The 17372-nt window shown below is 40.1% G+C and overlaps 1 protein-coding gene across 2 annotated transcripts in view; it reads right to left on the bottom strand.

The window, feature by feature from the left end:
• Positions 1-17372, bottom strand: part of spidr (scaffold protein involved in DNA repair) — a 264566-nt gene that overhangs the window by 16250 nt on the left and 230944 nt on the right. Inside the window, exons 12-16 of one of the 2 annotated variants that reach the window (XM_059980514.1) lie at positions 15281-15374; positions 10187-10345; positions 8279-8338; positions 5594-5801; positions 4058-4210 (exon numbers count right to left, since the gene is read on the bottom strand). In XM_059980514.1, coding sequence (XP_059836497.1) covers positions 4058-4210; positions 5594-5801; positions 8279-8338; positions 10187-10345; positions 15281-15374 — 674 coding nt within the window. The remainder of the gene's footprint in view (positions 1-4057; positions 4211-5593; positions 5802-8278; positions 8339-10186; positions 10346-15280; positions 15375-17372) is intronic. The other variant, XM_059980523.1, reaches the window with a different exon arrangement.

The following is a 17372-nucleotide window of genomic DNA, read 5'->3' as shown; positions in this document are numbered from 1 at the left end:
GGTTATCTAGAGATAGCAAATAAGTGAAGTACAGATGGATGCAGGTTTCTATTGCCTGGATCACAACAAGGTGGCAGGCAGATACAGCCATAGTTCAGATAAAGGCAAGTTTTGTTACAATTGTATAGTGTCGATGAAGCTACACAGGCAGTTTTAGACATAGCTTTTAGATGTAAGATATTGTAACACTGAGGTAGTCCAGACTGGGCTAATTCTTGGGATGTGAGGGTTGTCTTATCAAGACAGGCTAGAGAATTTCGGCCTGTACTCAAGAATTTAGAAGAATGAGTGGTAACCTTATTCAGACAAATGAGATCCCAGGGAGTTTAACGTGGTAGTTGTTGAGCTGTTTCCATCAATGGGAGAGAATCCGCGAGGCACCGTTCTGTAAAGAGTCTCTGTATGTGATGCACCATCAATAACTCTCGGAGACGTGAGACGAGATATAGGCTTTTATTCGCTGGAAGAGAGCAGTCAGCAGCATGAGATCCCCATACGACATCCTGGAAACTGAGGGAGGAGCCGTGCCTCCAATCGCCTTTTTCCAGGGGTCTGTGGGAGGAGCCACAGGAGCAGTCAGCAGAGGGGCGTGTCCAGACAGGTATATGTAGTTCACCACAGTATGTCCTTGCTATTGAACATGTGAGTTTTCCAGGATGTACAGGTTTCCTTCCACAGACCAAAGACATACTGGGTAGATTAAGTGGTCGTGGTAAATTGTCCAGTGATTAGATTAGGGTTAATCAGGGTTGTAGGGTCGCTAGGTGGTGTCTGCATTTACCCTTCCAGCAGAGAGAAAAATACTTTGGTATTCAACTCCATTCCTGTTTGTGGAGATACATGAAATTAAAGAGGGCCACCTTCTGCAATTAGACAAGAATGAAGAGGTGGTGCTTTGTGGTTATTTGCAAACAGGCAAATATTTACTGTTTTGCAGCTTTGCGATCTATTGACTAAAAACAAAAGTAGAATGTCTGAGTCACCAATTATAACAAGCATGAAACTTGGTCATCAGCACAGATAATCGTAAATATTCAGCAGGTCAGGGAACTGCTGTGGAAAGAGATGCCTCTTGATATGCTGTGTATTTCAGTATCTTTTGTTTTTCTTTCAAATTTTCAGCATCTGTGGTATTTTGACTTTCACTGCAGACAACTTTGCAGTTCATTACAGGGAGCTGAACCTTATCAATTGACGTCATGTCCTTAATTCATGAGATACAAGCTTTGCCTTTACCATTAGATGCAGACACCACATAAGGACTTACAGTATCTTCATTTCCTTTACAGGCAAATGACTCAGTCATTCTGCCTGGTACGGATGTCAAAATGCAATATAATTTGACACCGTGATACTTTTTTCCTTTTCCAAAATCAATCTGATCTTTCCTTCCCACAGAGCCCTGCACTTCTCGTTCATCCATGTGCCTGTCTAAGAGTCTCCTAAATGTCCAGCCCCAGCAGTCCATCCCAGGTACCCACCACTCTCTGTGTAACAAAAATCTACAGACATCCACCTACACCTTCCTCCAATACCTTAAAAGGACTGTATGTCTTCTATTAGCCAATGCCACCGTGGGAAAAAGGTGTTGGCTGTCCACTCTATGCCTCTTATCATCTTATACACTTCTATCAAGACTCCTCTCTTTCTCCTTGGATCCAAAGAGAAAAGCCCTAGCTCTCTCAACCTTTCCTCTTGAAATGTTTTCTAATCCAAGCAGCATCCTGGTAAATGTCATCTGCACCTTATCCAAAGCCACCGTATCCTTCCTATAATGAGGCGACCAAAATTGAACACAATATTCCAAACGTGGTCTAACCAGGGTTTTTCAGAGATGCAACATTACCTCGCGGAACACGAACTCAACCTCCAACTAATGAAAGCCAACACAACATACGCTATTTTAACCACCACTACAAGATTATGAGAGGCATAGATAGGATGGATAGTCAGTACCTGTTTCCCAGGGCACCAATAGCAAACACCAGAGGGCATATGTACAAAATTAAGGGAGGGAAGTTTAGGGGAGACATCAGGGGTAAGTTTTTTTACACAGAGGGTTGTGAGTGCCTGGAATGACTTGCCAGAGATGGTGGTGGAGGCTAAAACATTAGGGGTATTTAAGAGCCTCTTGGACAGGCACATGGATGAAAGAAAAATGGAGGGTTATGGGGTAGTGTGGGTTTAGTACTTTTTCTTTAAGGATTATATGGGTCGGCACAACATGGTTCTATATTAATGTGCATGCGACCTTAAGGAATCTATAAACTTGGATCACAAGATCTCTCTGCTCCTCCATACTGCTAAGAACCCTGCCATTAACTCTGTACTCTGTCATTCAAGTTTAGCCTTCCAAAATAAATCATTTGACATTTTTCCAGACTGAACTTGACCTGCATTTTTCAAGCCAGCTCTGCATCTTATCAATGTCCTTTTACACTACCCACAACATCACCAACCTTCATGTCATCTGCAAACTTACTAACACTGTCTCCATTTCCTTCTTCAACACTTATAACAGTCATAAAGGACAGGGATCCCAGCACAGGCCCCCACGGACCACTGGTCATTAATCCCCAGGCAAAATACACTCCTTCTACAACCACCCTCTGTCTTCTCCGGGCATGCCAATTCTGAGTCCACACAGACAAGTTTACCAGGCTCCCATACCTCCTGACTTGCTGAATGAGCCTACCATACAAAATCTTGTCCAATGCCTTACTAAAATCTATATAAACCATATCCACTGCTCTACCTTCATCCATTTATTTTGTCACCTCCTCGAAAAAATCAGTGAGGCTCATGAGGCACACTTTCCACTCACAAAGCCATGATGATGGTCCCTAATCATCAAAGGCATCAAAAGTCCCTAACTACACTTTTCCAAATGCTCGTAAATCATGTCTCTAAGGACGTGCTCCAATAGCTGCCTACTCACTGGTCTATATTTTCCCAGGTTATTTCTGTTACTTTTTCTGTTCAGATATTTTCAAAATCATATGATGCCTTTTCTTATATGTAGTATTTTAAGGTTTGTCTCTCTGTCTAAAGTCTGCTAATGGCTCCTTTACAAAGTGTTTCAGGGCAGAGAAGCAGATAAAATTATCTCAGAGATACAAAGAACTCCGGAATCTGGAATCTGGAACAAAAAAATAAGCTGCTGGAGGAAAGGTCTTAACCTGAAATGTCAACTGTCTACTTCTTCCACAGACACTGCCTGAGTCACTGAGTTGCTCCTGCATTTTTTTCTCCCTAAAATGACCACTTGGAATTAGTCATGGAATGTATGTGTCCAAACTCCATTGTAAAAACTCAGTGCAATGAATATATTTATTTTGACAAACTTCAAATGCCTTTGTCAAGAAAGTGATTCTAAGATCACAACAACACCAAAATGGAAAGCAACTGCACCCTAATGAATTAGAATCTGCTTTTGTAAATAGAGCTCCATTCCCCAGAGCCTGTCTGTACCCTGTTTCTGCGCTTCAGAGACCGTAGATTTACAATAACAACACAAGTTTCATCAACACCAATGACATGGATAGATCCATTTCCACTAAACAAATGGATAAGGAAACTGGTTTGCACTAAACTGAATTTTCACTCAAACTCTCAGACTTAATTTTAAGATTAGGATTCATTTAAATTATGTCAAAGCAGATGCCTGTGCTATTAGGGCAATACAAAACTGATGGTAATCCAGAGGTAAATCTTTAGATTAGAAGGAAAAGCACAGGAAAAAAAGGTGTCAAGGACTAAGTGGAACACATTAGAAGCAGTGGTTGGAAGTCGGTGGGGTTGGGTGCCACCCTTTTTCAATTAAGGTGGTGATAGTTGAATACAATAATCGATAACAGCCTATGGTTGAATGTGTATCCAAGAAAAGCACAACTGCATCTCCTACTCCCTCTTTTGATTAGTGGCTCTAAAAAGAATGACCTTATTCCTTAGTCAGGCTGAGCATCTTGAAACACCAAAACAGATGAGTAAGTTCAGAGTATTTGAGAAATATTGTTGCTAACATACATTACCAAAATAATCAGGAACATGGTCTCACCTTGAACTGTACATATGGAATTTACTTTGGTCATAGCACTGAGTTCATCAAGGATAACTTTTCGTGTCGATGTAGACATTTCCCGATTTTCATTACACTGAGACACTGACTTCTGGAGTGAAAGTACTGTACCTTCAGCACAAACAATAGAACCTAAAAAATAGAAGGAGATGGCTATCATCATGACATGTTATTACATGAAAATGAAACTATCTTGTAGAACATAAGTACGAACGTTACAGGTCTTTTCTCCTTCTGTGACTATGCAAGTCTGAGGATAGAGGCACGATTGCTGAAATTTAAAATAGCATTTTCAAATCAAGGAATGTCTGCTAAAGATGTTTCATTTTCTCTAATTACTCTTCTTTTTAAAAAACTTATTACAAACAGCAAACAAATGAAGATTGAGAACGTTCATCAATTCCACAACATACGGCAGACTACTCCTTCCTCTCCCTCCAAAATTTGGTTCATTCTCATCTGGAAGAGTTCAGGGACTGATGCGATGCCAAAAAGGAGTCTCTTGAAAGCAAGGCATTTATATGGTCTGATAGATGTTGTGAGCTTCTGTGACTCAGGAACTAAACAGATCTGCTAGAACCCTGAGTTTGCATCTAGTCTGGTGAAGAACCTTGCTCCACTCAGCATACCCCAATGCATACTCAACAGAGGGCACTGCATTATTCAATTTAGTTAGATCAATACAGATCCACACTGTGCCATCTGGGTGAGGAACAGGAACAATGCCCACAAACCAGTCAGTAGATCCATTCACTCTAGTTATGATGTCAAGCACCTCCATTCTCTCAAGTTCAACTCTGACACCGATCATCAATGGGACTGTGGTCAGAAAGTAGGGCATCACTCCTGGTCTCAGTTGGATAAGACACTCTTCTTTTAGTACCCCAGGCCTGTGAACAACTCCCTTTATTCCCCTTAATGTCCAACTGTGTCTTAAAATATAATTAATGAGGTAGTCTTTACCACTTCCCTGAGCAGGTAATTCCACAGATTCACCATATGAGGGGAACGTTTCACTCAGAGGGTAATGAGAGTGTGGAATGAGCTGCCTGCACAAGTGGCAGATGCAATTTCAATTGCAACGTTTAAGAGAAGCTTGAATAGGTACATGGATGGGAACGGCCCGGGTTAGTTCGATGGGAATAGGCATTTTAAATGTTTCAGCACAGATTAGATGGACTAAAGGGCCGGTTTCAATGCCGTAGTTTTCTATGATTCTATTTAATTATTTATCCCGACAAAACCTCCATAAAATCTATGTATTTTATCTGGCTTCAGACTAAACTCCATATGGCCTAGCATCCATTCCTTTAGATTCTCACATATTGAGAATCTAATATATCTCACAAGTTGATCAATGCGTTTTGCTTTGCAGAATCTTACTTCTTATGTCCCAGTTCTAATCCTTTCACGATTCTGTATTTTAATGAATCATGATTTTCACAAACCCTTACGTTCATAAACCACCACCTTAAGAAATATCCTCTAAGAATCCTTTAATGAACCAGGTCTTACCTTTTTCAACAATGGCATCTTTGAAAATTATGCTGCTGGATATTTCACCATTTAATGTTTTAGTAACCTCAATACCTGGTATGCAGAATGAGGTTATACAAACTGAGAGGGTTCGAGGAAGTCTATTATCAAGACTTGCAAACTGTAGTGTTGAATCAGTCACAAAAAGCCAATTATTGTTATCCGTCAGTTGACTGAATTTTTGATCCTGTGAAGGAAGTACGAGTTGCATTAAGTACTTCTAAACATGCTTAGTACCCAAGGCAGAAATAGTTTCAAAAGCCTTTATATACTGATATAACAAGTGTTACTTGTGATAAATATGCTGTCATTAGAATTAATTGCCAAGTTAAATTAAAATTAATTAGCTGCTGTCCTACAGTTTTTTCTTATCTATTTTCACTGAATTATACATGATTGTAAATTTTTCAGTATGAGCCTCCCTCAACCTCCTCTATTCCAAGAACAATCCTAGCTTTTCCAGTCTTTCCATGAAAGTCAAAATCTTTACCCCTCTAATCTCATTTAAGTACATCTCTTCTGAACCTTCTCTGCTTTGTAACATCCTTCTTAAAGTGTGTTACTTAGAACTTGATACAGTACTCCAGTTGTAGACAAACTAAAGAGTCATTGTGATCTTGCATTCCTATACTTTACACTTTATTTATAAAGCCCAGGATCTCAAATACCCTTTCAAAACCACTTTCTGTAGGCTGGAGAGGAGGAATCTGAGGGAGGCATATAAAATTATAATAGATATAGAAATAGGAAGTTTGCAGGGCATTTTGAGGGGAAAGTCTTTCACAGAGGTGGTTGGATTCTGGAATGTGCTGTCAAAAAAGGTGGTGGAAGCAGATACCCTTATGACTTTTAAAAATAAAGTACTTGAATCACTGGCTCAAGGAAGTCTTTGAAAACCTTATGCAGGCAAATGTGATCGGTGCATATAATGTAAGTATGATACAGACATGTTCATGGTGAGCTTAAGAGCCTGTTTCTGTGCTGACTGATTCAATATGCAAGGGTGACCCTGAGCTTTTAGTTGCTTGTCAGATTAAGTTGCCATCCAATCCTGAGTTGTCTTTAACTACTTGTAGTGCTGCAGTGAAGCCAAATGTAACATCAAGGAATGATACTTTATTCATTGTCTGGGCATTCTGCAATGTTCTGTATACTGAATATTAGATAACTGTGCTGTTTCTGTCAGAGGTAATCAGTTCTGATGTAAGAATCCAGGGAGACTGCAAAACTGAAGGAAAGAAATATTAGTTAAAAAAAAGTTGGCAAACTAAAAGACAATAGATCACAGTGGTCCAATGATCTATATCCTGAATTTTGAAAGAAGTAGCTTGATAAATAACACACATTCAGTTGTCTTAAAAAATTCTACAGTTGCTGGAATTGTTCCTTTGGATTGATGTGTAGTAAACATATTCCCTATTGAACATACAGAGAAAGAAAAATCAAGGAACTGCACATCTGTTGGCCTTATATCATTAGTAGGAACGATGCTGGGATTGCCGGTGAAGGATGAAACAATGAAACACTACAAACAGTAATTGCATTGAGCAGTCAGCAAGGAGTTATGAAAGAAAAATTAGGTATGACTAATCAACTGGAGTTTGAGGATCTGACCAGGAGGTAAGAGGAAAACACTTAGCAATAGGAGTCCTATTATTTGACAACTTTTTCCTGTACTTGAGTTTGACAGCTGAAATAATATCCAATTCTTCCTTGAATTTTTCCCTCCCTCCAAATTACTGCATAACTGGATAGCCATAAAAAATAAAAGTTGGCTGCAACAACACCAACACTTTGATTCCCTGGTGAGTCCTAATTGTGTGCTTGGTTTATGAATTGTGTCCTTAAAGCCTAACTGCATTGGAGAAGTTACAAAGTTAGAAAGCATAAGCTATGGTTTTTACTTGTTTTTGAATGTGTTGTATGAAAATAATTATAAATGTAAAAATTATCTGCAGTGAGCTGACAGGAAGAATGATTTCACAGTAACCAATGTTTTCTATACATCAGCAGCAAATGCACTTATGCAAAAATTGATCAGATAAACGTCAACTTGTGTTGGTCAAATACCAACTGAACATGTGAGAACGTTTTTTGCACTATTTTGAGTTCTTCCTGTATGTCAGGAACTGAGTTTTATGTGTAACAAACAGCTCAGAATTATGCAAATTAAAGAATAAATCCACCTTTGTTGAATTTTTCACATGCACAGGATTTTCTAAAGTTCAAAGTAGCCAGTGTAACACTTTTTAAGTTACAGTAATAGCAAATTCAAAATATTAAAAACACAGCAGACAATTTATGTATAACAAAATCTCAAAAATGGTAATGGAAAATGAACAGATAATTATTTAGTGATGTTGACAAAGTCTCGATGTTGGCCAATAAACCAGGCACAATTGTCCTCTTCATTTAAACTGGGATAATCAATTAAGAAGGTTCATGAGGCTTGGTTTTAATGGCTCATATGAAGGATAGCATTCCCTCAGAACTACACCGAAATGTTAAGCTGGGTAGAGTGGACCATGAATCTACCATCTACTGATTCTGCGCCAATAAAATAAAGATGGTTATTCATTAATTTCCAGGAACATTATAATTATAATAACTGTAGCATTTTAAATGCCTTAGCATTTAAAAATATATTTTTTAAGTTCTTCATACCTGGAGCCTTCTGTAAATGATGTCTGCTTTAAAACTACATCGTTGAGTTTCAGGAGTATGCTAAAATTAGAGAGAAATTTGCAATACTTAAACAAAAATGCTACATTATTTGAAACACTTGCTGCACAGTAAAGCTATAAATTATCCTGTAAAGTACACAAGGCCTTCAAATGAGAAGTAGAAAATATCTGGTTCTAAAAAGCAACTCAGAATAATATAAATAAATATGTTCTAACAGATTCCTAATGATTTTTTTTTGGACGAAAGAAATTTTAATGATGAACCAGAGCATCCCAAAGTTCTTTGCAATCAATTAACTGCAAGCCATCCAGCAAAAGGTTCTGCTTTTACAGATGCCATAAATTGCAAATGTCACTCCACTCTTCAAGAAGGCAGAGAGGTATAAGAAAGGAAATTATAGGCTAGTTAGTCTGACCTCAGTAGTTGGGAAGATGTTGGATTCAATTATTAAGGATGTAGTATTGGGGTACTTGGAGGCACATAATAAAATAGGCTGTAGTTAGCATGGTCTCCTCAAGGGAAAATCTTGCCTGACAAACAGGTTGGACTTCTTGGAAGAAATAACAAGCAGGATAGACAAAGTAGAATCGGTTGATGTTGTATAGTTGGGCTTTCAGAAGGCCTTTGACAAGGTGCCACACGTGAGACTATAAGACTTAGGAGCAGAATTAGACCATTTGGCCCATTGAGTCTGCTCTGCAATTTAATCATGACTCATCCTTTTCTCCCCTCTTCAGGCCCACACCCCGGTCCTCTGAAAGTCCAAATATACAACATCCACTGCATCCCCATTATCTATCCCACTGGTAATCTCCTCAAAGAATTCCAACAAGTTCATCAGGCAAGATTTCCCCTTTAGAAAACCATGCTGACTTTGACCTATCTCACCCTGTGTCCCCAAGTACCACATAACCATATCTTAACAAATGACTTTAACATCTTCCCAACCTCTGAAGTCACACTAACTGGTCTATAACTTCATTTCTGCTGCCTTCCTCCTTTCTTAAAGAGTGGAGTGACATTTGCAATTTTCCAGTCCTCTGGCACCATGCCAGAGTCCAATGATTTTTGAATGATCATTACCAATGCTTGTACAATATCTACCACTACCTCTTTCAGAACACTAGAGTGCAGATCATCTGAGGATGCTTCCTATGGTGGAAGTGCTGAAGACCTGAGGATACAACCACAGAATAGAGGGTGTCCTTTTAGGACAGAGGTGTGGAGGACAAGTCTTTATTGATATTTAAGGTTGATAGATTTTTGATCGGTCAAAGAATGAAGGGATACAAGGGGGAAGGTAGAAAATTGGGGATGAGAGGGAAAATGGATCAGACATGATGAAATGGCGGAGCAGACTTGATAGGCCAAATGGCCTAATTCTGCTCCTACAGCTTATGATTTTATGAAATTTAAAAAAGATCGATGGCTAATTAATAATATTCCCAAGTTGATTTGAGGATGGCACTTCAACAGTACAATACTTTATCAGCACTGAGCCAAATTGTCAGCCATGTACTTTGTATTAAACTGACTGCAGCTCTTTCAGAGGAAAAAGTGCTCCTGCAGAGCCACACCCAGCAAAGAAAAAGATCATGTGCTGCATCTCATAAAGATTATTGGCTTATGACTGAATCAAAATCTGGGGCTTTTTGTGCTGGATTAAGTCCAAGTTGAAATATTTAGAGAGGCTAGTTTTGAATCTAGATCATAGTTCATGGCATAACAAATGTATTCTTTATCAATTTCCATTTTAAACAAAAGAAACTTATTTTTGCTGTAATCTACAAAATAAACTAAAACCCTGAGGCTTAAACAACATCAATATTATCAGAAACCAGGCACGAAGCTTGAAATATTTGACATTTTGACAGAACATCGAATTACCTGAAGAATATGTTTCAAATTGTTCATTGTTCTCGGACGGTAAAGATCAGATATAGTTTCATTCTGAAGAACCTCCACTCTTCCTTCCCCTGGCAGAGGGGCAAGAACATAGCAAAAACTTGGAACAGACAGAACTACATCAACTGGCAAATCCATGTGCTAGAAAAACATAACATTGTACATTATTACTTTCCAGCTGCATTACAAATGGGAAGCAGCATTTTTCCACATAAGAATTACTGACAAGACCATCAACTCGGCAGGGGGATGAGGATGGGGTAATTGATTTACAAAAGGAGGCAATGTGAGGTGAGACTGCTAACAAGGAGAGGCTGATGAGAGGGCAAAATTGTAGTCAATGGGATAAGTTGTAATGATTGCAATCTACTGAAATTCTTTGAAGAAATAACAAGCAGGATAGACAAGTGAGAATCAGCTGATGATGTGTTCTTGGATTTTCAGAAGGCCTTTGACAAGGCGCCACACAAGAGGCTGCTTAACAAGCTACGAGTTCATGGTATTACAGGAAAGATTCTAGCATGGATAAACCCTGGTGTAAGGGTCAAGGATGTCTCTGAGTAGCTGCAGGACATTCTGGAGTGGGAGGGTGAACAGCCAGTGGTCATGGTGCACATAGATACCAACGATATAGGTAAAAAGATGGGATGAGGTCCTACAAGGTGAATTTAGGGAGTTAGGAGATAAACTAAAAAGTAGGACCACAAAGGTAATAATCTCTGGGTTACTACCAGTGCCATGTGCTAGTCAGAGTAGAAATAAGAGGATATTTCAGTTGAATACGTGGCATTGGAACCAGTTTCCAATGCCATGTGGAACAAATTTCTGGGGCATTGGAACCAGTTCTGGGGGAGGTGGGACCGGTATAAACAGGACGGTCTGCACCTGGGCTGGATTGGAACCAATATCCTAGGGGGAGCGTTTGCTCCTGCTGTTCAGGAGGATTTAAACTAATGTGGAAGGGGGATGGGAACAAGTGCAGAGAGACAGAGGGGTATAAAATGAGGGTAGAAGCAAAAAGTAGTATGATGAAAAGTAAAAGTGGCAGGCAGGCAAATCCAGAGCAAAAAGCAAAAAGGGCCACTTTTCAACATAATTGTATAAGGGCTAAGAGTGTTGTAAAAACAAGCCTGAAGGCTTTGTGTGTCAATGCGAGGAGCATTCATAACAAGGTGGATGAATTGAATGTGCAGATAGTTATGAATGAATATGATATAGTTGGGATCACAGAGACATGGCTCCAGGGTGACCAAGGATGGGAGCTCAACATCCAGGGATGTTCAATATTCAGGAGGGATAGACAGGAAAGAAAAGGAGGTGGGGTAGCATTGCTGGTTAGAGAGGAGATTAACGCAACAGAAAGGAAGGACATTAGCCTGGAGGATGTGAAATCAATATGGGTAGAGCTGCATAACACCAAGGGGCAGAAAATGCTGGTGGGAGTTGTGTACAGGCCACCTAACAGTAGTAGTGAGGTTGGGGATGGCATTAAACAGGAAATTAGAAATGCGTGCAATAAAGGAACAGTAGTTATAATGGGTGACTTCAATCTACATATAGATTGGGTGAACCAAATTGGTAAGGGTGCTGAGGAAGAGGATTTCTTGGAATGCATGCGGGATGGTTTTCTGAACCAACATGTTGAGGAACCAACTAGAGAGCAGGTCATTCTAGACTGGGTATTGAGCATTGAGGAAGGGTTAGTTAGCAATCTTGTCGTGCGAGGCCCCTTGGGTAAGAGTGACCATAATATGGTGGAATTCTTCATTAAGATGGAGAGTGACATAGTTAATTCAGAAACAAAGGTTCTGAACTTAAAGAAGGGTAACTTTGAAGGTATGATATGTGAATTAGCTAAGATAGACTGGCAAATGATACTTCAAGGGTTGACAGTGGATATGCAATGGCAAGCACTTAAAGATCGCATGGATGAACTACAACAATTGTTCATCCCAGTTTGGCAAAAGAATAAACCAGGGAAGGTAGTGCACCCGTGGCTGACAAGGGAAATTAGGGATTGTATCAAGTCCAAAGAAGAAACATAAATTAGCAAAAAAAAGTGGCACACCTGAGGACTGGGAGAAATTCAGAGACCAGCAGAGGAGGACAAAGGGCTTATTTAGGAAAGGGAAAAAAGATTATGAGAGAAAGCTGGCAGGGAACATAAAAACTGACCGTAAAAGCTTTTAAAGATACGTGAAAAGAAAAAGATTGGTCAAGACAAATGTAGGTCCTTTACAGTCAGAAACAGGTGAATTGATCATAGGGAACAAAGACATGGCAGACCAATTGAATAACTACTCTGGTTCTGTCTTCACTAAGGAGGATACAAATAATCTTCCGGAAATAGTAAGGAACCAAGGGTCTAGTGAGATGGAGGAACTGAGGGAAATACATGTTAGTAGGGAAGTGGTGTTAGGTAAATTGAAGGGATTAAAGGCAGATAAATCCCCAGGACCAGATGGTCTGCTTCCCAGAGTGCTTTAGGAAGTAGCCCAAGAAATAGTGTTTGCATTAGTGATAATTTCTCAAAATTCCTTAGATTCTGGATTAGTTCCTGAGGATTGGAGGGTGGCTAATATAACACCACTTTTTAAAAAAGGAGGGAGAGAAAAACCGGGGAATTATAGACCGGTGAGTCTGACATCGGTGGTGGGGAAAATGCTAGAGTCAGTTATCAAAGATGTGATAACAGCACATTCGGAAAGAGGCGAAATCATCGGACAAAGTCAGCATGGATTTGTGAAAGGAAAATCATGTCTGACGAATCTTATAGAATTTTTTGAAGATGTAACTAGTAGAGTGGATAGGGGAGAGCCAGTGGATGTGGTATATTTAGATTTTCAAAAGGCTTTTGACAAGGTCCCACACAGGAAATTAGTGTGCAAACTTAAAGCACACGGTATTGGGGGTAAGGTATTGATGTGGATAGAGAATTGGTTGGCAGACAGAAAGCAAAGAGTGGGAGTAAACGGGACCTTTTCAGAATGGCAGGCAGTGACTAGTGGGGTACTGCAAGGCTCAGTGCTGGGACCCCAGTTGTTTACAAAATATATTAATGATTTAGACGAGGGAATTAAATGCAGCATCTCCAAATTTGCGGATGACACGAAGCTGGGCGGCGATGTTAGCTGTGAGGAGGATGCTAAGAGGATGCAGGGTGACTTGGATAGGTTAGGTGAGTGGGCAAATTTATGGCAGATGCAACTTAATGTGGATAAATGTGAGGTTATCCACTTTGGTTGCAAGAACAGGAAAACAGATTATTATCTGAACGGTGGCCGATTAGGAAAAAGGAAGATGCAACAAGACCTGGGTGTCATTGTACACCAGTCATTGAAGGTGGGCATGCAGGGAGGTTCTACTGCAGTTGTACAAGGCCTTGGTGAGACCGCACCTAGAGTATTGTGTGCAGTTTTGGTCCCCTAATCTGAGGAAAGACATTTTTGCCATAGAGGGAGTACAGAGAAGGTTCACCAGATTGATTCCTGGGATGGCAGGACTTTCATATGAAGAAAGACTGGATCGACTAGGCTTATACTCACTGGAATTTAGAAGATTGAGGGTGGATCTTATTGAAACGTATAAAATTCTAAAGGGATTGGACAGGCTAGATGCAGGAAGATTGTTTCCGATGTTGGGGAAGTCCAGAACGAAGGGTGACAGTTTAAGAATAAAGAGGAAGTCTTTTAGGACTGAGATGAGGAAAAACCTCTTCACACAGAGAGTGGTGAATCTGTGGAATTCTCTGCCACAGGAAACAGTTGAGATCGGTTCATTGCCTATATTTAAGAGGAAGTTAGATATGGCCCTTGTGGCTAAAGGGATCAGAGGGTACTGAGAGAAAGCAGGTACAGGGTTTTGAGTTGGATGATCAGCCATGATCATACTGAATGGCGGTGCAGGCTCGAAGGGCCGGATGGCCTACTCCTGCACCTATTTTCTATGTTTCTATGAAGTTTACACAATTTTTCTTTGATAAACAACACAAATCTAAATGCAGATATAGACAAATAAAGATTCAAGAAGTAGATAGTCCATTGAACACAATCACAACAGCAACACAGTCCATCCAACACTGTGTTCTAATTTTATTACTGCTCTTCTCATTTGAGCCAAAACAACAAATACATACCCAGGTCAATTTTGGACTTGAAAATATAATAATAAAGGATAAGATATTGTAATAGGCAGTGAGCTGCCATACTTGTTTTTGACTCTGAAAAAAATGATTGCTCTTCCTAGTGTAAGCTTCCAGGGGAAGACTGTGTGTTTTAAAGATAATAAAATAAAACGAGCCATTGGAAATTGCTAAATCATGTTTCAAAATCTATTATTAAAGCTGAAAGCACTTCATTTTAAACACACTAAAATGCCGCAGAAAACAAAAAAAAAAGTCACGAGTGCCCCACAACTATAATCCTGAATTCAAATAACAGGGAAGCATGAACTCAATCTGCTCCAAGCCACACAGAATCTTGGAAAAGTTCCCCACTATAAGTGGTGGGGAAATACAATAATCCATTGGAGACTTCCATGTAGGTCATGGTCCGATGCTCAGTGGCAAACTATGGACAGAACATACAGGCTTTGCTTTCACTTGCACACTAATGCCAGATGTGGTGTCAGCTACACATGCTGAGAATTTTGCTGTCATCACTCCACAAAACCTATGCTATGCGAGTGTCATAAAGAGACAATGTTTTTTTGACCTGCATCTAATGTGTTATCCTCCTTCAGACCATCTCAACTTAAGATTTTTGAGTTAACTTCTCCAAGTTCCTATTAAGTTGATTTTCTTCATTTACATTCAAATTCATCTGTTCATCACATGTATATTGAAACATTCATTAAAATGTGTAATTTCTGTTAACAACCAACTAAACCTAAGGATGTACTGCCACACATTCCATCACCAACACAGCATGCCCATAATGTTCATTGAACAACACAAACAGATCAACTGCAACAAACAACACCTGCAAAACTAGCCCAAAATGTGATCAAACACCAAATATTTACACATTTTTGTAAAAGTTAAAGCAGTGCTCATTAAAGATTAATTTCTGAATTCACCTTTACCTCTTGGCTGCCTTGACTGTGCCCATAGACCCTTGGAGGAACCAATGGAGGCCACAGACTTTCAATAAGACTGAAGAGCCCTGAAGACCTGAGAAAAAAAGGGAAAAATATCAAAAATCACTGAGATCTTACAATGGGCTAACTTGCTGTTGTGTGTGTGTGTGTGTGTGTGTGTGTTACACAGTACTAACATAGAAAACCTACAGCACAATACAGGCCCTTCAGCCCGCAAAGTTGTGCCGAACATGTCCCTACCATAGAAATTACTAGGCTTACCCATAGCCCTCTATTTTTCTAGGCTCCATGCACCTATCCAAAAGTCTCTTAAAAGACCCTATCATATCCGCCTCCACCACCGTTGCTGGCAGCCCATTCCACGCACTCACCACTCTCTGAGTAAAAGATTTACCCCTGACGTCTCCTCTGTACCTGCTCCCCAGCACCTTAAACCTGTGTCCTCTTGTGGCAACCATTTCAGCCCTGGGAAAAAGCCTCTGACTCTCCACACGATCAATGCCTCTCATCATCTTATACTCCTCAATCAGGTCACCTCTCATCCTCCGTCGCTCCAAGGGGAAAAGGCCGAGTTCACTCAACCTGTTTTCATAAGGCATGTTCCCCAATCCAGGCAACATCCTTGTAAATCTCCTCTGCACCCTTTCTATGGCTTCCACATCCTTCCTGTAGTGAGGTGACAAGAACCGAGCACAGTACTCCAAGTGGGGTCTCACCAGGTTCCTACATGGCTGTAACATTAACTCTCGGCTCCTAAATTCAATTCCATGATTGGTGAAGGCCAATACGCTGTATGCCTTCTTAACCACAGAGTCAACCTGCGCACCTGCTTTGAGCATCCTCTGAATTCAGACCCCAAGATCCCTCTGTAGTACTGTAGTAATTTTATGAATTGCACTGTAATGAAGCCACAAAAAAATACATTTTGTAACATCTGGGTGATGATATACCTGATACTGATATGGCTCTACACTAATAGATTGGGAAAGGAGCAGGAAGCATCAGAGAGACATTCTATCATGATGAATAAACCAGTTGTTTGAATCAAATGACCTTGCCTGATGACACAGGGCTGGGTGTGTCTGCACCTGCACCATTCCCCACCCCAGCACTCCTCTGCCACCCATTCTATATCCCTCCCATGGCACTCCATCCTTGCCACTCCTAACATTCTTTGCTCCTGCCAGATTTACAAACTTGCTCTCCCCCCCACGATGACTCTTGCACAGTACTGTATTTGATATGGGAACATAATAAATATCTGGTGTGAGTAACATATGTGCTTTTGTTAATTAAGAAAGGGAAGAGAAAGCATTGAATTACCAGCCTGTTGGTTTGAAGTTAGTAATACGGAAAATCACAGAACCTTTAATACTACAATTGAGCACAGCAAACATAGGTTTATGAAAGGAAAATCAAGTTTCATTAAACAACTTGAGTTCTTCAGGGATATATAAAACCAAAAGCCCATAAGACATATGAACAGGATTGGGCCATTCAGCCCATCGAGGCTGTTCTGCCATTCCATTATGTCAGATCCCAGATCCCACTGAACCCCACACACCTGCTTTCTTGCCATATCCTTTGATGCCCTCACCAATCAGGAAACAATTAACTTCCGCCTTAAATATTTGCATCGACTTGGTCTCCGCTACAATCTGTGGAAGACCATACTCTCTGGCTAAAAAAATTTCTCCTTACTTCTGTTTTAAAGATTTCTAAACATCCTCTCCACATCCACCTTATCTAGTCCTTTCAACATTCAGTAGCTTTCCTCCTGCATTCTGCAAAATTCCAGTGAGTACAGGCTTAAAGCTGCCAAACACTCCTCATATGTTAACACCTTCATTCCCGGAATCTTCCTCGTGAACTTCCTCTGGACTCTCTCCAATGACAACACATCCTTTCTCAGATAAGGGGCCCAAAATGTTGACAATGCAGCCTGACTAGTGTGTTATAAAGGCAGAGCATTATCTCCTTGCTTTTATATTCTAGAGCATTATCTCCTTGCTTTTATATTCTATTCCCCTTGAAATAAATGCCAACATTGCATTTGCCTTCTTTACCACAG

The sequence above is a fragment of the Hypanus sabinus genome, chromosome 1 (assembly GCF_030144855.1).
Source record: "Hypanus sabinus isolate sHypSab1 chromosome 1, sHypSab1.hap1, whole genome shotgun sequence".
In the NCBI taxonomy this organism is placed as follows: Eukaryota; Metazoa; Chordata; class Chondrichthyes; order Myliobatiformes; family Dasyatidae; genus Hypanus; species Hypanus sabinus.
Note: the sequence above shows the minus strand (reverse complement) of the source record. Positions and strands in the feature narration are given on the sequence as shown.